Source organism: Aspergillus welwitschiae (assembly GCF_003344945.1).
Source record: "Aspergillus welwitschiae strain CBS 139.54b unplaced genomic scaffold BDQ94scaffold_19, whole genome shotgun sequence".
NCBI classification, from domain to species: Eukaryota; Fungi; Ascomycota; class Eurotiomycetes; order Eurotiales; family Aspergillaceae; genus Aspergillus; species Aspergillus welwitschiae.
In genome coordinates, this window is record NW_020798713.1 from 140,971 (window position 1) to 161,212 (window position 20,242).

General features: G+C 51.1%; 6 protein-coding genes across 6 annotated transcripts; 5 read left to right on the forward strand and 1 right to left on the reverse strand.

The window, feature by feature from the left end:
* Positions 1-42: 42 nt before the first annotated feature.
* Positions 43-1,095, forward strand: BDQ94DRAFT_145218 (uncharacterized protein). The gene is made up of 2 exons (XM_026766595.1): positions 43-354; positions 406-1,095. Exons 1-2 carry the CDS (start codon positions 145-147, stop codon positions 742-744), a joined length of 549 nt encoding a protein of 182 aa, XP_026625365.1. The 5' UTR covers positions 43-144; the 3' UTR covers positions 745-1,095.
* Positions 1,096-1,127: 32 nt separating this feature from the next.
* BDQ94DRAFT_145220 (beta-lactamase/transpeptidase-like protein) lies at positions 1,128-3,446 on the forward strand. The gene has a single exon (XM_026766596.1). It carries the CDS (start codon positions 1,320-1,322, stop codon positions 2,913-2,915), a length of 1,596 nt encoding a protein of 531 aa, XP_026625366.1. The 5' UTR covers positions 1,128-1,319; the 3' UTR covers positions 2,916-3,446.
* A 958-nt stretch (positions 3,447-4,404) lies between these two features.
* On the forward strand, positions 4,405-8,177 carry BDQ94DRAFT_145224 (cation-translocating P-type ATPase). Its single transcript, XM_026766597.1, has one exon. The coding sequence runs from the start codon at positions 4,807-4,809 to the stop codon at positions 8,131-8,133; it is 3,327 nt and encodes a 1,108-aa protein (XP_026625367.1). The 5' UTR covers positions 4,405-4,806; the 3' UTR covers positions 8,134-8,177.
* Positions 8,178-8,457: 280 nt separating this feature from the next.
* On the forward strand, positions 8,458-11,737 carry BDQ94DRAFT_179321 (uncharacterized protein). Its single transcript, XM_026773340.1, has one exon. The coding sequence runs from the start codon at positions 8,711-8,713 to the stop codon at positions 11,675-11,677; it is 2,967 nt and encodes a 988-aa protein (XP_026625368.1). The 5' UTR covers positions 8,458-8,710; the 3' UTR covers positions 11,678-11,737.
* A 3,394-nt stretch (positions 11,738-15,131) lies between these two features.
* On the forward strand, positions 15,132-16,913 carry BDQ94DRAFT_179323 (Tannase/feruloyl esterase; the record flags this gene model as incomplete). Its single annotated transcript, XM_026773341.1, has 1 exon — positions 15,132-16,913. The coding sequence occupies exon 1, from the start codon at positions 15,177-15,179 to the stop codon at positions 16,911-16,913; it is 1,737 nt and encodes a 578-aa protein (XP_026625369.1). The 5' UTR covers positions 15,132-15,176.
* Positions 16,914-17,154: 241 nt separating this feature from the next.
* BDQ94DRAFT_179325 (alpha-N-arabinofuranosidase A) lies at positions 17,155-19,497 on the reverse strand (the record flags this gene model as incomplete). Its single annotated transcript, XM_026773342.1, has 9 exons — positions 17,155-17,544; positions 17,609-18,115; positions 18,162-18,301; positions 18,352-18,384; positions 18,436-18,512; positions 18,558-18,641; positions 18,686-19,184; positions 19,237-19,252; positions 19,312-19,497. The coding sequence occupies 9 exons, from the start codon at positions 19,495-19,497 to the stop codon at positions 17,155-17,157; spliced, it is 1,932 nt and encodes a 643-aa protein (XP_026625370.1).
* Positions 19,498-20,242: the final 745 nt, after the last annotated feature.

Here is a 20,242-nt window from a genome sequence, read left to right on the forward strand (position 1 = left end):
ACACCGGCCCATCATGTGACATGATCGCCAGCTGCTGGGCATCTCCACTTGGTCTCCCCCACTCTGCTACAGAAACCACGGCTCCTGTACCATCCGCTCTATTTACTAGTATATGCGGATGGGGCAACGGTCCAGATAGCCGCCATGTCAACTGAGCCCCTCTTACCGTCTTATGCTTCTGCTACTCAGCATGATGCCAGTCCCCATGTCAGACGCCATTCTGCCCGTCGACGGACCTCCCTTATCATTCCAGCGGCTCCCGTCATCCAAACCTTGAGTGGGCTCACATTCATGACAACGGCGATCATCTCCACCGTCTGGGCTTACCGAAGCTATGCCCCTCCCCCAGAGCCGGTACGTTCTTCGCTCCCATTAACATGAAAATAACCAAACAATCTCGTCTAGTCACCAGCTGAGCCGCCTTCGTTACTCCCGTATTTCGCATCGCTATGCCTCACCATCTCGCTCGGCTTCTGGGTTGGGTACTTACTTTTCATACTGTATGATGGAGCCGGCGGGCCAAGAATGCAACGCAAAGTCGTCATCGGGGCATCCACCGTAGGAAAGTTGGTTCTAGCGGGGGCTCATATAGGGGTTTGGCTGGGGTACAAATATCTTCTCACTGGCCCGAAGCAGCCAAGCTGGGCACTGATGTTCATGGCAACACAAGCATGGTGGGATGTTCTGCTGTTCGTTGTTTATTCATGTCTGAGAGCGCCAGTGGAACCACGAGTAAGATGGTGAGGTGGGTGGCACTGTTGAATCGGCTTGGCTGCTATCGAGTTTGTTTCGTGGTTTCAGTACACATACTTTCCTCCTTGAACGGCGAGTATGTTAACGATGTTCAGACGGTCGTAGATTAATGGTTCTTCCTTTCCCCAGACAGTGAGTGCCTATGACAAGTTTCTTCGGCTGCAGGGACCTTGTAAAAGACACGATGAGCTTTCCATGGTAGCTTATCTTATTTGAGCCATTTTGAAATTTAATTGCTTCCCGAAATTGCCCATGACTGCATCCTCTCTGTCTCTACTATTCTCTTTCTCGCCAAGTAGATAACCAACCGCATAGCCATGCCCGTTTGGGTTAAGGGCGCGGTGCGGCCAGAGCCGGCGGTTTCCCGAACGGGTGCCCGACTTCCTTCTGGATCATCTCTTAAGAAGCAAGCACTGGATCTCAACGAATATTTGTATGGTTACTGCTTGTGAGGTTAAAACTGCATGCTTTGATGAACTACCGTCTATGCACAAGCAAGCTTTTCTCCCTCCTGCACCGAAATTATCTCTATACTGAACCTGGCGTTTCCAGTGACGTTCCCGAACATGCAAGCTATACTTGAAGCGGTCCCTTCGCGTTATCGTGGTCCTGGTGGAGCGGTTGCCATCATTAAGGATGGTGAACTGGCTGGAAAACTTACCTGGGGATATGCGGATTTGCGGAAGCGAATCCCCATGACCTCCTCAACGCTGATGCCAATCTGCTCGATTACGAAGCAGATGTTGTGTTTGATTCTCAAGGATCTGGAGCGCAACCCCACACCAGCGATGGTGGAGCGAGGCAATATCCCCCAACAGCTGTCGGATGCCTTTCGCCAATTGGTCTCTCCCGAACTCATCGACAGCAACGGTCTTCGAATCGACCACCTCTGCAACAATCAATCGGGTATTCGAGATTATTGGGCCATGTCGATGTTTTGGGGCACACAACCAGAAGGGGAATTCAGTTTGGCGGGAGACGCCAAGAAAGCGCTTGACAGGACCAAGTCCCTCCATTTCCAACCAGGCACACAATTCTCTTACTGTAATCTCAACTTCCATATCCTTGCTCGCATCGTCGAGCAGGTTAGTGGAGCGTCTCTCGGCAAACTGCTCTCGGAACGACTCTTCTTGCCCGCTGGGATGAAAACCGCATTCCTCTGCGCAGATAACGCTGAGTTGCCTGCGCCATGCGTGGGATACGAAGGCAACGAATCCTTTGGCTATATACCGGCCGTCAACCGGACTCAGTGGTCTGGTGACGCCGGCGTCGTGGCTAGCCTGGAGGATATGATTGCGTACGAATGTTATCTGGACCAGGCGTGGGCCGATCGGGGGAGTGTGTATCGAGAAATCGCGAAAGAACCGTCATTCGATGATGGTACACCAGCCGCGTATGGATATGGCTTAGAACATATAATGTTCGGACAAACTACGACCATCGGCCATGGCGGGGCCATTCGTGGATATCGCCTTCACCGGACCCAAGTACCGTCAGAACGATTAGCCGTTGTGGTTATGCTAAATCATGAGATAGATGCCGCAGAGGTAGCTGGGCATATCCTTCAGGAAGCTCACAGTCTCCCTGCACAGCATGGTCTGCTTTCCATGCCGGTCGCAAACTGGGTGGGGTTTTACTTTGACCCGGATGCACAATTGGTAGTTGAAGTTCGCCTTGGTGGACCAGGAGAAGTCATTCTCACCTATACGGGTGACGAGGAGACACTGAAGCTCACGGAGAGATGTGAGGCCCGGTCGGACTTGGCAACTGCCACGCTGTGTTCCGATACCCTCCTACTCCACCGCAAATACGATAACCGTCATATTCAGGCTAAACGGATTACTGCGGGTCAACAGCCGACCAAGGGGGACTATGTGGGCCAATACCACTGTGCTGAAGTCGGCTCTATATTCCAGTGCAGCGGAGACGGTGGCATGCTATACGGATCGTTTAAGGGGTTCCTAGGCCACGGACCGGCTGAGCTAATGCGATACTTGGGAGATGACATATGGTTTCTCGCATGTGCACGAGGCTTGGATGCGCCAGCGCCGGGGAACTGGACAGTTGTATTTCAACGGGATGTACAGGGCGAGGTTGTCGGTGTTACGTTCGGGTGTTGGCTAGCGAGAAAGGTCACCTTTGTGAAGGACAGAACCCCCTAGAAATTGGATTAGAACTAGGGATGCATAGCTTCATGAGGGGAGGAGGAACATCGTGGTGAACATTCCACGGACACTTGCATTCTTGGAAAACATTATGTAGCTTGGAGCCTCATTATTATGGACAGGCCCTCAAATTCCAGAGTGGGCTGACGAACAGCGTGATAAAGGTATAAAGCTTGAGACCATAGTACAGTTGCCCTCGTTCAAAGTGACGGCTACTGACAGAGATCCAAACCTAACATGACTCTTATTGGAGCAAGACTACTAAACCAAAGAAACCGTATCCAGCAAGATGTGAATGTATTCGATACAGAAGCGAAGAAGCATGCCTTCCACGGTAAACAAGCGAAGAGCAAGAAATTCGAAAATTTTCAAGCCCTACCCAACTTCGCACATAGAAATCCGCCGAGAGAAGTTTCATTAGAAAGAGACCCGCCGGCATTGGACTGCAGACTCATCACAGCGCGGGGAAAGAAAGTCCGCTTCCCACGCACAAAGAACGCGCAAAATTTTACTGTCGCCACGGAGGAGAGGCGAGTCGACTCGAGTCGAGCTTGAGGTGGTGCAGCTTGGCGGGCTCTCCCGCGTGGTCCCCAAGTATGCGGGATTATTCAGAGCGATTCATTTGTTTTCTTGGGACGGCGCCTCCACCCGTCGGTCGGTCGCGAACACGGCTTGCTATCCCACGAGGTTACAGACCAGAGATAAAGGGATTTCGACTTCTTTGGGCCACAAAAATCCCGCAGTGATGGTGTCAGCACGAAGCGAAGTGAGGATGGACTAATGCAGGCTGGCAGGATGGCGAATCTGACATTTGTGCGAAGGCAACACGGGGTGCTTTCTATGACAATTTCTACACTTACCCAATTGCGTGGAGAAGCAGCCAAACAGGGACTTAGGATAGGTTCTCTACTGAATGTTGATGCACAGGTAACGAAACACGATATCAGACACCAGACAGGCACAGGTATTGTCTCAGCCACATGCTTTGAAGGGTGGATGTCTTGTTCTACGATTTTACAGGCGAGCCCCCCACGTGGAGATGCTTATTTCCGGGAATGGACCAATAGGCGACGGATGAGGGCGAGTCTATCGGCAATAGGGATCTCATCCCAAGCTTGATGCAGGAGCCATGACCCAGCACCTATGTGATCGAGTACCGTCTCACCTGTTCTCCACGTGCGAGATTTTCCAAGTTGCAGAGAAATCTCTGAGCATCAGGTTCTCTCGTGGGCTTCGGCCTGTGCGAGAAATAGGCAATCAGATGAATGTCAATACTTAGTAAGTAGCGGCCCTTGTGCGGAAGAATGCCCACAAATTGTCTGAACTGCTGTCAGCCATATGTGGGCAGTAAATGGCCTGCTACCGTAGTGTCCTTGCGCGGCTCGTGTCCTTGCCAGCTTTGCTTGACCGGAGCGATCCATGGAAGGGCAACCAGGATCCACAGGGCCAGTGAGGGATTTCCCAGAACCAGCTCCTGACAGCTGCTCCCCTGCAACTAGTAGCTAGACACTGTTAATCTCTCGTATGGCTTTGGGGGTCCGCATAATCCTTTTTGCTCTCCACAGCAGCTGAATGCGTCTGCCTGCCCGTCCTAAGACGCCGTGACACATATTTTCGCGGTCCCCTCCACGATATATGGGCAGCCATCCCACCATACCATGACTTTTTAGGACTGGTCTGGAGTTCACGATGACGGCTTGGAAGCAGATAAATAAACGGAGGGGCTTCCCTGGAGCTTGCTGTTGAAATTTCCAGCAGCAGCCTCTCCCTCTCCAATCAATCAATCTTTGACATTCGCCTTGCACAGTCGACTACACCCAGTGCATCACTGCACTCCACCGAGAGCGGCATCCGCGACTGATTTATCTCCTCTTCTCTTTCGATAAATATGACCACTCCTCCTACCTCGGCTGCGTCTGGTCAGCAGCCAGCCGACTCTTCATCTACCCACGACCTAGAGGCCGATGAAGAAACACTCAATGACCAGGTGCGAAGTACTGCTCGATCCCAGCGAATCACCTTCGACGGTCCCAATGTACAAGACGGCACTCGGTCCATATACGCTCCTGGTGATAAACGTTCCCGCAGTCGAGATACAATTCGCAGCACTCGCAGTATCCCCCAGTCCCCAACGGCAGCCGGTATACCAATCGAGTTCCGTACCCTGTCATTTCAAATCTCCGAATCCCAGGCAGCCCCAGAGCATGTGTTGAAAGAGCGAGGAAAGGAAGAGAAGAAGCCAGACCAGGACTACTTTGAGAGTCTGGACTTCCATCTGCTAGCTGCCGACCGGTTGTGCCAGCAGTTCAATGTTGACGCAAGCCGTGGCTTGAGTACGGACTCGGCATCGACTCGTCTTCAACGCGATGGGAAGAACATCATCGCACACCACGGGGAGAATTATGTGAAGAAGATCCTTGGCTATATCTTCGGCGGCTTCTGCTCGGTCCTCTGGATCGGCGTGATTATTTTCTTTATATGCTGGAAACCGCTCAGCAATCCTCCCTCAGTCACGAACTTGGCCATGGCCATCCTGGTCATCATCGTCATCATCCTGCAAGCATCATTCTCCGCCTTTCAGGATTGGTCGACATCGCGCGTGATGAAATCAATCCTGGGCCTTCTGCCTGCGGAGGCTCTCGTTCTCCGCGAAGGGAACTTGGTTAAGCTGCCAGCTACTGACCTTGTCGCGGGGGATGTCGTTCATATCTCCATTGGGAACAAAGTGCCGGCTGACATGCGCATTATCAAAAGCTCGGGCGATGTTCGATTCGATCGTTCTATCCTGACGGGAGAGTCCGATGAGGTCGAGGGTGCCACTGACGCAACCGACCAAAACTTCCTGGAGACCCGCAATATCGCCTTCATGGGCACTGGTGTCACCAACGGCAACGCTGTTGGCGTTGTTGTCCTGACTGGGAGTCGCTCCGTCATGGGTCGCTTGGCGTCCATTACAGCTGACGTAAAGGAGAAGCCTACGCTCATCCAGAAGGAGATCACGCGCTTCGTACGGATTATCGTGGTGCTCACTGTCATCCTGGCGGCAGCCATCCTATTCAGCTGGGTGGGCTGGCTGCGCGTTGACCACCCACAATTCATGAGCGTTGTTGAGATGCTGAACGATGTTATGGGCTGCGTTGTCGCCTTCATTCCCGAGGGTATGCCGGTCGGAGTTGCCCTTACCTTGATGATTGTGGCCAAGAGGATGAAGGCGAACAATATATTGCCCAAGGGACTGGCGACCGTGGAAACCCTTGGCTGCGTCAACGTGCTCTGCTCAGACAAAACCGGCACACTGACCCAGAACAAGATGTTTGTGCAGTCGGTAGGCCTCGTTGACCAGGAATTTTTTGTTGAGGATCTGGTGAACGCGCAGCAGAAATCGGTTCCCCTTCCGCAACCTCTTGAGCCCCTCTTGCGAGGCTCCAGGCTTTGCAATGATGCCTTCTTTGACCAAGAAACATTGACGTTGCCAATTGCTGATCGTATTGTTAATGGAAATGCAACCGACGCGGCTGTTCTGCGTTTGGCCGAGATGCTGAGAACAAATGGACAGACTGATCTTAATGATTACGAACGCACCCATCAGATCCCCTTCAACTCGAAAAACAAGTGGATGCTCACGGTGCACCAAAATCCGTCCTCCTCGACCCATAATCTCATCTATGTCAAAGGCGCCCCGGATGTACTTCTGCCCAAGTGTACTTCATACTGGTCCAAGGACGGCGTGGCCAAGCCTCTGGATGCAGCTGCGAAGGATATGTTCAGTGCATTCCAGCAAAAGCTCTCCCGCCGCGCCCAGCGAGTCATTGTTCTTTGCCAACGGGAATATGCACCGACTGCTGCAGTGGGCACAAACCAGTTCAACGATGAGCTGCTAGCCAATGGCGTGCAGGACCTGACAATTATCGGCATCTTTGGTATCATCGATCCTCCCCGCCCGGAAATCCCGGAAACAGTGGCAGCCTGTCGACGCGCTGACATTCGCTTCTTCATGGTGACAGGTGATTTTGGTCTGACTGCTGCGGCGATTGCACGGGACATTGGAATTTTCAGCGGAACGGCCGAGCCAGATACCGTTGCGGACCTTGTGGCATCACCGGTCGCAGTGCCTGCTGAGAAGAATGAAGAAAGATCGAGACGCAGTCTAATGGTGGAAGGGTCGCAGATCTCAACTCTGAGCGAAAACCAGTGGAATTCGATCTGCCAGTATGAGGAGATTGTCTTTGCCCGTACCACTCCGGAGCAAAAGCTGCGCATTGTTGAGGAGCTCAAGTCCCGCGACAATGTCGTGGCCGTGACAGGCGACGGAGTCAACGATGCCCCTGCCTTGCGCGCGGCTGATATCGGAATTGCTGTTGTCTCAGGCAGCGACGTTGCCATCGAAGCGGCGGACCTGGTGTTGCTCGATAAGTTCGATTCCATCGTGGAGGCTATCCGCCTGGGTCGGCTGGTATTCCAGAACCTCCAGAAGGTTATCGCTTATCTGCTGCCGGCAGGCAGTTGGTCTGAGATCTGGCCAGTGATTATGAACGTTTTCTTTGGAGTCCCGTTGCCGCTGAGTTCCTTCCTGATGATCATCATCTGTGTATTCACGGATCTGTTCTTGTCGCTGTCGCTCATCATGGAGAAGGAAGAATTCGACCTGCTTAGCCTCCCACCTCGCAACCACAAAACGGACCACCTGATCAACCTTCGGATCTACGGGCAGTCCTACCTCTTCGTCGGAGTCATAGAAGCCTTTTGCGCCCATATCATGTTCTTCCTGTACATGTACAAGAAAGCGGGCATTCCTTTCCACGCCCTGGTATTCGCATTCGAGAAATACTCGGACGGCTTCTACGGCTATACAGAGGCCGAGCTGACGAATTTCAACAATGTCGGACAGAGCGTGTACTTCGTCACGTTGGTTATCATGCAATGGGGCAATATCCTCTCCGTCCGGAGCAAGCGCATGTCCATCCTGCAGGCCGATCCTATTCGCGCTAAACGCCGGAATCCATGGCTACCTCTGGCTATGCTCGTGTCCTTGGTGATTGCTATCTTTGTGACAGAGGAGCCTGGTCTGCAATCCCTGTTTAATACCGCCTCTATCCCGTTGGAGTTTTGGTTTATTCCATTGGCTCTGGCGTTCGGCGTCCTGGTCATGGATGAGTTGCGGAAGGTGTTGGTGCGCGTGTTCCCGCGGGGACCTATCGCGAAGATTGCGTGGTGACAAGTTGGTGTTAGTCGTGCTGTTGGATTTCACTTAAGTAGAAGTATATACTCATTTATGATTACATCATTAGTTCCTCGGTGCAACGCACCGCAATATACAAAATAATAAGATTCTTCTTGTCAGTTAGCAAAGAGACGGCCGAATAAGGAATGGATCGGGAATGCCTTCCCTTTTCGGCTCTGTTATTTGCACTCTTTGCAGTTGATGCAAACCCTGCAAATTAATTCGAAGTATATCACGTGGCGGCATGTCCCCTTCCGGCCATCATGTGATATTCCTTCCTCTTGCTGCCATCACCACCACCAGGATTGTAGAAGCTATCGGAAGGATTGAAGGCTTCAGCAGCAATATTATATACTAAGAGCTTTACTTCTACGAGCAATGTGTTTGCCTCGTGATTTGCTGGATGTCGGGTGACGAGGACGCTAGTTGTAGATGACGTCGTATTGGGCCTAATGCAACCAGAGTTCCAGCCATCCCATGGTTTCCGGCAGGGAGCTGACCCTGACTTCCCGGAGACTCGCCTTTCAACTTCAAGCTAGGCAATAAGCTCAGACATGATGGCCCTCAAAAGATGACCCCCAAGGGAGAATCCTCAAGTCATGCTCCGACTGCCGGTGCGGCAGAACAGACTCGAATGGCGTTGCCAGCCTGGTTGGACCATTTCAATCTACGCGATCTCAAGGTCCTATTCCGCTGTTGGGCTGCAGCATGGGTTGCGACACTGTTGATCTTCATCGGTCCTGCGCTGCAGAGCATTGGCATCGCCACGTTCTTTGGCGCCCTGGTGCTATATATAGTTCCTCCAGCAGGCATTCTCTTCGTGTACCTGCTTGCCTCGCTGACACTTCTCGCTGGGATGTGCCTGGGTTGGGCTTGGGGTTTGCTCACGATGAAGGCGGCTTTAGCTGCACGCCCCTCGTCTCAAACCCAGGCTCGTCTTCAGCAATTGCAGCAGGCCGTAGTGACTCAGGCTAGTCAGTCTGGACAAAGCGCTACGGCCGTAACGCAGCAGCTGATCCACGATGGGTTCATGCTCGATGCTCGTGTGACCGTGGTATTTTATGTCATGGCATGTGTCTTCGTCTATATGATGTCTCGTCTTCGAGTAGCCAACAATAAATTTGCTCTGGCCCAGATATTCAGCATCATCATCACTGATCTCTTCCTGCTTTTTGGACCGACTTTGCCTTCGTTTACCGCCCTGTTGCCTAAAGTCTTGATTGAGCCTGGTGCTATAGGAATCGGACTGGGAGCAGCTTGTTGTGTCCTTTTCTTTCCGCAGTCCACTTCTTATGCGCTTCTAACCAAGATGGAGCAGCTGCTTCGCTTGGGACAGGTACCGGTGAAGTGTACGCAGGCACGTCTTCTTGGTGAGGACCTCAGTTTGCAGCAGCTTGTCGACACAAAGAGTAAAGGCATCGGTGCGCTCAAGGCTCTTGAACCGTTATTGGCATTTCTTCCTTTAGACATCTCTCGGGGTCATTGGGGTGCCGATGACTTGAAAGTTCTACAGCAGGCACTACGGAAAACACTGGTCGCCTCTCTGTCTTTGCTGAATTACCATATCGCACGGATACATGATGATGAGAATATAGCGAGGCTTGCGAGGCATGATGCGATTCTAGCCAATAACGATTCCGGAGAAAAGAAGAACCAAGCTATTGGCCATCATCAGATCCAGGAGAGTCATAATCTGCTGCACGCCTTTCAGGATGCAGAGGAAACGGCCATCCGTGCACGTACTCTTGAGGCACTCCAGCATTCCACTCAGCCGCTTCTACAAGCAATCTCGAGCGCAATAGAGATCAGCATTGAGACTATCAATACCGTCAACAATCGGCGATGGCTCCGTGCACCCTCACAAACGCAGATGGACCAGCAGATCACGCGAGTGAAAGACGCATTGGAGACCCTTAGCAGAATCCGCGCATCCAGCATCACCGCGACCACTGAAGCACTGATAGACAGCCATGCAGAGATCTTTGATGACGAGGGTAATTTCAAGATTGGTGGAATGGGTGGCATGCATGTGCTGCGAGGAATCATTATCGGCATGGTTATTGAAGAGCGCATTTTGACGTTGGCCGAAGCGACCCAAAAACTTATCGAACAGATCTTGTGGCTGCTGGAAAACCGCCCAAAACCTAGGCTTTGGATCCCCTCTCGATTACAGTATGCTTTCGCCTGGGTCGGAACTGGTAGTGTTCCCACTCCAATGTCAGCGGCTGCAGGAAACACGGCAACGGATCCGGAGGCGCTCGAGGAACGAACCCGGGAAGCGGATCGTCGACTGAGGATCAGCAGGGGATATGGCATACCCCAGCGCACTCGCATCACACGTATCGTTATATCAATCTACCAGTGGTTGTTTAACCCAGCCGGCATGTATGCTCTCCGCATGGTAGTGGTGACCATCGCAACTTCGATTCCTTCTTCGCTCCCCCACACCGCTGGATTCTTCTACCGAGAGAAAGGCATTTGGGGGGTTATCACCGCACAAACTACACTCCTGGTCTACATGGCCGACTTCACCATGGCACTGATATCTCGTCTCGTCGGCACGGTGGTTGGTGGAGTTCTGGGCATGGTCGCCTGGTACATCGGCTCGGGACACGGGCCTGGCAACGCATACGGGCTGGGAGCGATTACAGCAGCAATGACAGTGGTGCTGATGTGGTGGAGGATCTTCCTCCCACCGACGCTGGCCATGGCTGCCATTATGAGCGGTGCTACATTCGTCTTGGTCGTCGGCTTCAGTTACGACGATGGTCACATCCAACAGTATGGCCTTCCAGGTCGCGGCTACGAGGCATTCTGGAAGCGACTGGTTACTGTTCTCCTCGGATTTGTTGCTGCCACCGTCGTTCAACTCTTCCCCAGACCGCCATCTGCCACCCGCCATGTTTGCCAGACTCTATCAAACTCCGTCCGAACAATATCAGATCACTACGCCTTGGTATTATCCCACTGGGCAAGAGCCGACCCAGAGCACCCGATCGCCACCGTAGCAGAGAAAATAACACTCGAGATGGCCGAAACACTCTTATCACTGAAGGCACCGATCGGTCTCCTCCGATTCGAAATGAGCTTCGGACCCTTCAACCGTAAAACGCTCTCACGGACACAATCCCTCCTCGAAGACATGAACCAAGCCTTGGGCCGTCTACTCGTTTTATCCACCACACTTCCCCTGAATCTCCAAGAACGACTGATGGAAAGAGTAGGATTTATGAACGACTACACCGTGGGAGATATAATGGCCGTGTTAGGGGTAATCGAACAAGCACTTAAAGCGGGTGCCGCGCTGCCCGAACGGCTGCCCACGCCGTTAGTCAAGCGGTGCTACGAGGCATGGGCCCAGCAGCATCAGACGGCTGAAATGAGCAAGACGCTGGTCCGGGACGAGAACTATCGACGATATTGTGTTGCAATTAGCTCGTATTTGAAGTTTTTGGCGTCGATCGATGAGTTGGTTCTGGTCTTGAAGGCCGCGTTGGGGGAGTCGCATATTGTTGATCGCGGAGAGGAGCTTGTCTAGATATGTTTGGTCCGGCCTGTATGTAACAGTTAGCAGAGTGCAATGTAATTGATTCGAGCGAGCCAAACAGTGAGAACGGTGATACGGTCCGTGGAACATGGTAGACGTGCGAGAGGGTATTCGGGCTTTGTGAGGATGTAGATATGTGTAGTTAACAGGTAAAAAGCATTAGAGTGCAATTCAGGAGCGAAATGAAAAACAGTGATAACCGCAGAGAAACCATCGGCATTTCAGGACTAATCAACACCTATCTCAAGCCTTTCGATTTAGTTACTAGCAGATTGTGAGTTATTTTTTTCCCAGGGATTCGAGGGTGCTTCGCTAGCTGGATGGGTGGGTGGAGTCGGCATATGTGCTGTATGACGTGGGAGGGATGTTGGGAGGCTTACTTCTGCTAGCGACAGATAGACACAGCCATAAAGATGTGGTAACATTGATAGCTCTTGTTATTATGGAAGCTAGATACCCAGGATCTGCTTTGTTTCGGTCACTTATACGATGACTGACAGTGTGTTTATTCAGCGCTGGCAAGATTATATTTGATCCCAATCCCTTGCGTTACTTGACGTAAATTTCTCTTGTAGATAGAGGGAATGGCTTCCTTCGTTATCATGCTTTTTGATAGATGATTCATACTACACTAGTACTACATTCATGTTGCATCTTAATAGTAGATATATATATTCAACTACATATAAATATTGAGTAGACGAGTGGCATGCTGGTTCAAAAGAAAGATCTAGCTAACTAATCATCGTGTGCACAGTATCATTAATCACTGATACTGACATAGAAGACTGTTACTTGATACGCCTTTGCCCAAGTTCTTACTATTGAGACAGAATATGCATGACTCTCTTCAAACTATCTGGTAGCAGTAGATAGTTTCAAATTCAGGTATAAATATATTTACATGATTGCAATCCAATGCGTACAAAAAACATTGCCACTGCGCATTCATGATCGTACACAGGTTGTTCCTCATCTGCGTAAGGGCAACGATGCGAATCTACGGCCCGTATCCCGTGATGTTGGGTCAATGCAGATTCCTTGCATAGATATGTCCAGAAACATAGTATAGGTGCATACAAAGGGGAATATCTCACTCGGCCGATGAGTAGCTGATTCCTGACCATAATTTATCCGCGTTACGCATTCCATGTGCGCGGAACGGGGGCCGAAGTCTGTGCTAAGATCAGTTGGACAAATCCCGACATATTACTGTTTGGGAAAGTAACAGAGATGGGTGCCTGGAGGACTGGACAGAAAAGCGTAGTTGATGCAGATTAGACATATTTCATCAAACGCGATGTACGTGAAGGTGTAGAAGGATGCATTTCTTGTCCTGGAGTTGTTTCGCCGTCTATGACGCGATCCAACATGATTGAATGCATGTGTTTAATGGTACATCAAACTCACGAACAGCAAGTGTAAGAAGAAGAAAACCAATAGAAATTACGAATGAGGACACTGTACAACTGCGGATGCCTCCGGATCACTCTATAGTGAAAATCCGCAAGCCAAGGGATATGCACCGCTGACGAACCTTCATCCGCTGAAATATCATGACTCCACAAAAATCTATCAGTCTAGCTCATTACGATGTGCTTCCTACGTCTCCTAGTGGGCCGACTGATTAGGTTTTTGGATTGTGAGGGGAGAGATTAATCTACTGTGGATCGCATGCAAAAGTTTTTACCCACCCACACAAGGAATTTACGGCATTTGGGCGGCGGGTGCGCCCATTTGGGGGAAGGGAAAACGTCAACGTTATTTCTTCGATGGATCTAATTTCGCGATAGGGAGATAGAGGAATTCTTCTGAAAAGTCCTAGCCCATGACACTGAGGATGTTGCGTGGGACATCGGCATGGATGCTGCGCTGAGAGAAATTCTTTACCCGGAGTTGCCTGATCATCGTCTAAACATTCCGTCCCTGGAAGCGAATGGAGCATCGTCAACGCCTACTACAATTATACTACCAGACTAGATTAAACTAAGAGCCCTCCTTGTCGGTGTCATGTGTTATACCGTAATCGAGTAAGGGCGGACGATTACATCCCGTGCCCGGCGCAGCCCTGTGTATGGATCTGGAAAAATGTGGAGAGGGAGAGGCAAGGTGGTGATTTCACTCGCTTTGGATTCAGAAAAACGGACACCACAGCCTTAATGGTGGTTAATCAAAATTCTCGGGGCATAACCCGGTGTGAAGAACAAGGCAAGGAATCCGAAGGTAGTCATCGTCGAAGGCGAGAAGAAAACGAATGAAAACCTCGGCCAGATTCGGCGAATTAGTCCCGATCGGGAAACACGGTCCGATCCACTTTTGCCCTCGCGGTGAAAATCAAGCTTAAGGTTAAAAATCTTCGATCACCATCTGGAGGAGTGCTGGGCTTATTTTACTGACTACCTCTGTTGTTTCTCTTCAGCCTCGCTGCATATAGCCTATTCGATCGATGCCGAAGATGGCTTTATGGTTCAGCGGTCAAATACACGCTAGGTATGCCTTAGCCAATGATATAGGAGATTCTCGATATGGAACCGGTAGTTAGTTTCAAGTCCCTGGACCCCTTCGGGTGTGCAGTAAATCCTAAAAATCTTATCTGAATGTAGTGCAGCAAGTCCAGTTCGACGGTTCTACAGTGAAACTCACTAAGAAGGTTCGATAGTGCAACGCGTAACCCTGCTGGTAAATCTTCTTCCGGAGTTCGTTCGGAACTGCATGTGCACCAATCAGCGTCTGCACACCAGGGTTCTCTTACTGCATACCCCTGGACGTCGCAAAGATGGCCCCCCACTTCTTCAAAAATGTGGTCACTGGGCGAAGCGAGCCCCGGGTTGTCTTTTTGCTTGTCTACATTAGTAGATTACATAAATTCCCGAAGTAGAGCCGTGCAGGGTGAGTACTAAGTAAGGGGAAGAAAGAGAGCACTCAAGACGATACCGCAAGATGAACACTGTGAACGAACTTTCCTGATGGATATTTTGCTATGTGTCGATGAAAATATGTCTGACCCATCAGGAAGAGAAGCTCTTGGGCTGCTAGTTCTCGAGTCTTACGTATTCCACTGGGGTCCCTTTATCACAGTGGGACACTGGATCAGAGGTTCCAAACCCTGCTTGTCTTTAAGTGGATTAAGCTTCTCACACGGGAGGGAAGATGAGGGTCGTTCAGGAGACTCCAGCCCCTCCTGTTAGGCTGCCATCAAACATCCTGTCGAGCCTCTGCTACCATACTGTATCGAGATGGCAGCAGAACAAGGCAATCTAGACTAGAAACCATGGAACATATGGTGTGACGTACGCAACTCCAGGAGGTGATGCCCACAGCGTTCAAATATTTCTATCTTGGCCTTAAATAGTCTCGCATTACCACCCCGACGATCGCTCTTCAACCAAGCTTCCTTCCCTCCTTCTTCAGCCCCCATCTGTCCATTCATTCTTTCGAACCGCCTGCGGACTCCGATCCTTCCTTTCGTTCTATTTTCGACATTTGTATCATGCGTCAATACTCGCGCGCCGCTGCGGCCGCCGTTGCTCTGGCAGCATCGGCCCGCGCTGCCAATTCCTCTTCCCTTGCTTCCCTCTGTACCGTCTCTCATGTGCAGTCGGCTCTCCCTGCCAATGGCACTCTGCTCGGTATTGATCTAATCCCTTCGTCCGTGACGGCGAAGACCACCACCGAAGACTCGACTGAGTACTGTGCTGTGTCTGTCTCTTACGTCCACACGGGTACCACCAACGAGATCGTTCTGAACTACGGCTTCCCTAGCCCTGCCGACTTCAAGAACCGCTTCTATGTGGCAGGTGGCTTTGGTTATTCCCTGAGCACCTCCTCTACGGGTGGTCTCGAGTATGGCGCTGTCGGAGGTGCTACCGATGCTGGCTATGGTGCTTTGAACGGCACTACCGTGGACGAGGTCAACCTCTCCGGCAACGGCACTATCAACTGGGATCCCATCTTCATGTTCGCCTACCAGGCCCTGGGCGAGATGACCACTGTCGGAAAGCCTCTCACCCGCGCCTTCTATGGCTTGGACGATGATGCCAAGGTTTACACCTACTACGAGGGTTGCTCTGACGGTGGCCGTCAGGGTATGAGTCAGATCCAGCGCTACGGTGACGAGTACGATGGTGCCATTATTGGTGCCCCTGCTTTCCGTTACGGCCAGCAGCAGGTTAACCACCTGTTTTCCAGTGTCGTTGAGCAGACCCTCGACTACTATCCCCCTACCTGCGAGTTGGAAAAAATTGTTAATGCCACCATCGCTGCCTGCGATCCTCTTGATGGACGCACTGACGGCGTCATCTCTCGTACTGATCTCTGCCAGCTCGACTTCAACCTGACTTCTATTATCGGCGAACCCTACCACTGTGCTGCCGAAGTCAGTACTTCTCTCGGTTTCAACTTTAACAAGCGCAGCGACGGCACCTCGACCTCCTACACCCCGGCCCAGAACGGAAATGTTACTGCAGAAGGTGTTGCCGTGGCTCAGACTATCTACGATGGTCTGTTCAACACTGCCGGTGAACGCGCCTACCTGTCCTACCGTATCGGATCCGAGTTCTCGGATGGCGAGACCGCCTACGACAACAGCACCGGCACCTGGGGTGTGGATATCCCCTCTACTGGTGGTGAATTTGTTACTCGTTTCATTGAACTCGTTGAACTCAGCAACCTCGAGACCCTCAACAATGTGACCTACGATACCCTTGTGGACTGGATGAACAAGGCCATGGTCCGCTACATGGACACTCTGCAAACCACCCTCCCCGACCTGACAACCTTCAAGTCCACCGGCGGTAAGATCATCCACTACCACGGTGAGAACGACCCCAGTGTGCCTACTGCTTCTTCTGTGCACTACTGGCAATCCGTCATGAGCATCATGTACCCCAAGCTCGGATCCTCCAAGGCCATCGAGCAGATGAAGGAATGGTATCAGCTGTACCTGGTCCCCGGTGCTGCTCACTGCGGTCGCAACACTCTCCAGCCCAACGGTCCCTTCCCTGAAGATAACATGGCCACCATGATCAAGTGGGTCGAGCAGGGTGTCCAGCCCACCGGTTTGAACGCTACTGTCGATGCTGGCAAGTACGACGGCGAGGTTCAGTCCCTGTGCCAGTTCCCCAAGCGTCCTGTCTGGAAGAGCAACAAGTGGGAGTGTGAGTCCGATGACGAGGGTGCTGACACTTTCTACTACACTTTCCCCGCCTTCAAGGTGCCCATCTACTAAGCGTATAAGTCACTGGTGACTTCTTTCTGTATATTATTCAGGAGGCGGTAGTTGAAAGGGGACGTTGAGAAAGCGCTTTGTATGTAGTATATACATTTAGACGAAGAATATCTTTTTAATAAACATTGGACCTTCGTTACATCCGCATTTACCTTTCTTCTATTGTACTACATGGTAAAGAACACGAACAGTAGATACCTGGTCCACAATGAAAACTCCTGGCATACAGCAGTAACGACCCTCACGACACCGACAGAACAGCAACCCCCCACGGCGGCATGTTCAGGGAATAACTCCCCACAGAGCTAGTCACATTCTTCATCGTCGGCTGCACAGTAATATTATGCACGAAATTGGTCGCATTCTGCGGCCCATACAGCATCTCCACATGCCCGGTCTTCGCTTGGGGCACCTTTACACGTACAGTCTGGTTCTGGGCGCCGTAATTAGCCAACTTCACAAAATACGTGCTATTCGTCCTGGATGCAACCCAGTACAGCGGACCAAATGTGGCAGTTGTATTCACAGGAAGGATAGTATCCCCGCGATTTGTAGAAAACATCCGCTGAACATAATAAGACGTTGAGGGTGTCAGCGAGTCGGGACTAGAGTCGAAGCCAAAGAGCGTTGGCTTTATTCTTGTTAGCTCTAAAGTAATGGACATACAAGAATGTGGGTAAGGAGGCCAAACTCACCGACCACTGCGTATACCCGAAATGCTGCAATAGTGGCGCATACGCAGCCATTTTCACCACATCCGAGTTCCTCTCCAGACCAATCATATGTGCTGCCTCACTGCAGCTACATTGCATAGAGGACCAGAAGATCCCGTCTGCCTCACTGGTATCCCGACATCCATATTCCCCTACCATGATGGGCTGCGTGCGCGGCTGGTTATCCCAATAGTCGAACATGGCGACAAGGTCGTCCGGTTTGCGATAGTAGTGGTAGTCGTATATCAGGCCGGGTGGGGGTTCAATCGGGAGACAGAGGTAGTCTATATTCGATGCAATGAGAGTGATATTCGGGTAGTTGTTGCTGATGGCGTTGTAAATCTGATAGAAGCGGTCTGGGTATGTGTCGCATCCGCCGGTAAAGTCGTCTTCGTTCCCAATCTCGATATAGTTTATGGACCATGGTTTGCTGCGCCCATTTTGCGCTCGCATACTCCCGTAGGTGGAGTTGGAGGGTCCGAGGAGGTACTTGATGGTCAGCTGGGGATGACAGAGGTAATGTATGGAGGCATACCTCGAGCTCATTCATGATGTCGTCGATGTATGGCTGGAGATCGTCGCCGGATAGAATGCCCCCGTATGATTTGCCGTCCCAGACGGCGAGGACGGGTTCCATGTTCATGTCTTCGCACCACCAGAGATATTCGTCCAATCCTGTGTGTGTTACCACATGCTCGTGGGGCAGAAGGATGCAGCAGACTTACCGAGCGCGTCGGTGTTTGGGTAGAACCAGTCGCCTATGCATCATTTAGTCTTTGTCATGCATGGTCTCGGTGGTGGTGCCCTACCCTGTCTCCCGGGACGATCAACGACGGGCCCAACAGTTAGGTTCCACTGCCAACGGCTGTCGATCTGTAGTCCTTCCCTATCCGCTTGTTAGAGGATCTTCATCTTCAGGGTGATTACCTACAGATTATTGCCACCCGGGAATCGGAGAAAAGAGGGAGCTGTCTTTTCCAGAAATGTCGCAACATCATTCCGTAGTCCATTTGACCTGTTCCCGATTAGAATGACATTGGTAATCTTAATGTAACGTACCTCGACTCATACGTAGGCGGAAACAGCTGCACCAGACCGAAGTTCAGCATCCCTCCAGCCATCTTTGATCCATTGAACAGCAGGCGCCACTCATTGTCACCGTCAGGAGCTGCGCTCGAATTAAAAGAAGTTTGATAATGGGTGAACTTTCCCCATGAGCTCTTCACGGTGATATTATGCGAAGCATAAATAGTATCATTCGTTGATCCAGCAAGCTGTAGCATAATCGTTCCCGAATATTCACCCATCATCCAGAACTGGCACGAATACGTTGCATTCATCACAGGTATCCCACTGTATCCTGTATTGGCAAACCCTACAAACCCCGTTGCTTCAAAATCTACAGATACCTGTAAAGAAGACGTTATTGCACCGCTGACCGGGTTTATCAAGTCCTGCATGAGGTCGACGGGCCCGATCGCTTTGTATGCAGTCAAGCCGGGATCGTCCCCCTGGAAGCCATTATTCTGGAGCAATTGCCCGTGAATGCCTCCATCACCTGAATCTACTCAGCAAGATACTGTCAACAGAGGTACTGAACTAGATAGTACCTGAGTGGTCCATTTCCTAAGAGAATGTTACTAAGACAATCCCATGCTGCCTCGCAGCACTTACCTCAAAATAACCCCATAAAGCAGAGGACTAGACTGATTCCCACCCGACTCCTCAACAGTCAATGTGATTGGAGACGCCACACTGCCGTTTGTACCATTGTCCCTTGCTGCCAAAGCAGGATAATCATGGCTAACCGGCCTCAACTTGTGGAAATACGCCGTCACAGCAACGTATAGCCATTTTGCGACCGCTATCATTTCGTGGCAGATCTAACTTCTTCGTCTGCATGCTCAATGAGGCTTTCTAAATAGCGAAGAAAGGACAACAATGTAGGTGTATTGAAGTCTTTTGTTGGTAGGGTTAGCAGCGTCGCATCGGGGTCCCCCGGTCTTCCGTGATGACATCATGCATGTTGATGGTCCGCGGTGCGGATGTCGGGCAGATGCGATAAATCTAGTACCACCTCCCTAATCATGATGTCAATGCCGACCAACGTGTTCTTGGCTGTATAAAAAAGACCTTTGTTGTTCAAGTGTAGGTCGTCAGGGGTTGGGGTTGCGGGGTTGTCTGCGGCCGGTTCCTGGCGCAGTGTTTAGAGGTACGAGGTCATGGATTGCGACCGAATTGATGAAGTTCAGTGTAACACCCTAAGCACTCACCAAAATGGACATGAGGTATTGAGCCTAATTGTAACTATAACTTCTATCTTTTCTCTATAGCCTAGTTGACCCTCTCTTGCAAACCGATCCCTATCCCGGGAAGTGATGAGGCCATCCCGGGGAACACGTTTGTCTGCTGAGACTCAACCGAAGTCAATTTTAGCGACGCTCTGCATCTTAACCGTGGCAAATTCAACCCGGCACGGTATCTAGACGAGTTATAATAGTTCTGGTATGAGGCCTATAGATATGACTAACTATCCCACTTTTGGTCTTTGCAATGGCCCGCTCCAAAAGGCGATGCTGAGAAGTAGAGAAAAGAGTAGATTGGCATTATACAAAC

Bases quoted from the DNA above. Each gene is read 5' to 3' on its own strand.
- BDQ94DRAFT_145218 (XM_026766595.1), top strand. From the start codon at position 145: ATGTCAACTGAGCCCCTCTTACCGTCTTATGCTTCTGCTACTCAGCAT. The intron at 355-405 runs GTACGTTCTTCG...AATCTCGTCTAG, and splicing joins ATGCCCCTCCCCCAGAGCCG to TCACCAGCTGAGCCGCCTTC.
- BDQ94DRAFT_145224 (XM_026766597.1), top strand. From the start codon at position 4,807: ATGACCACTCCTCCTACCTCGGCTGCGTCTGGTCAGCAGCCAGCCGAC.
- BDQ94DRAFT_179321 (XM_026773340.1), top strand. From the start codon at position 8,711: ATGACCCCCAAGGGAGAATCCTCAAGTCATGCTCCGACTGCCGGTGCG.
- BDQ94DRAFT_145220 (XM_026766596.1), top strand. From the start codon at position 1,320: ATGCAAGCTATACTTGAAGCGGTCCCTTCGCGTTATCGTGGTCCTGGT.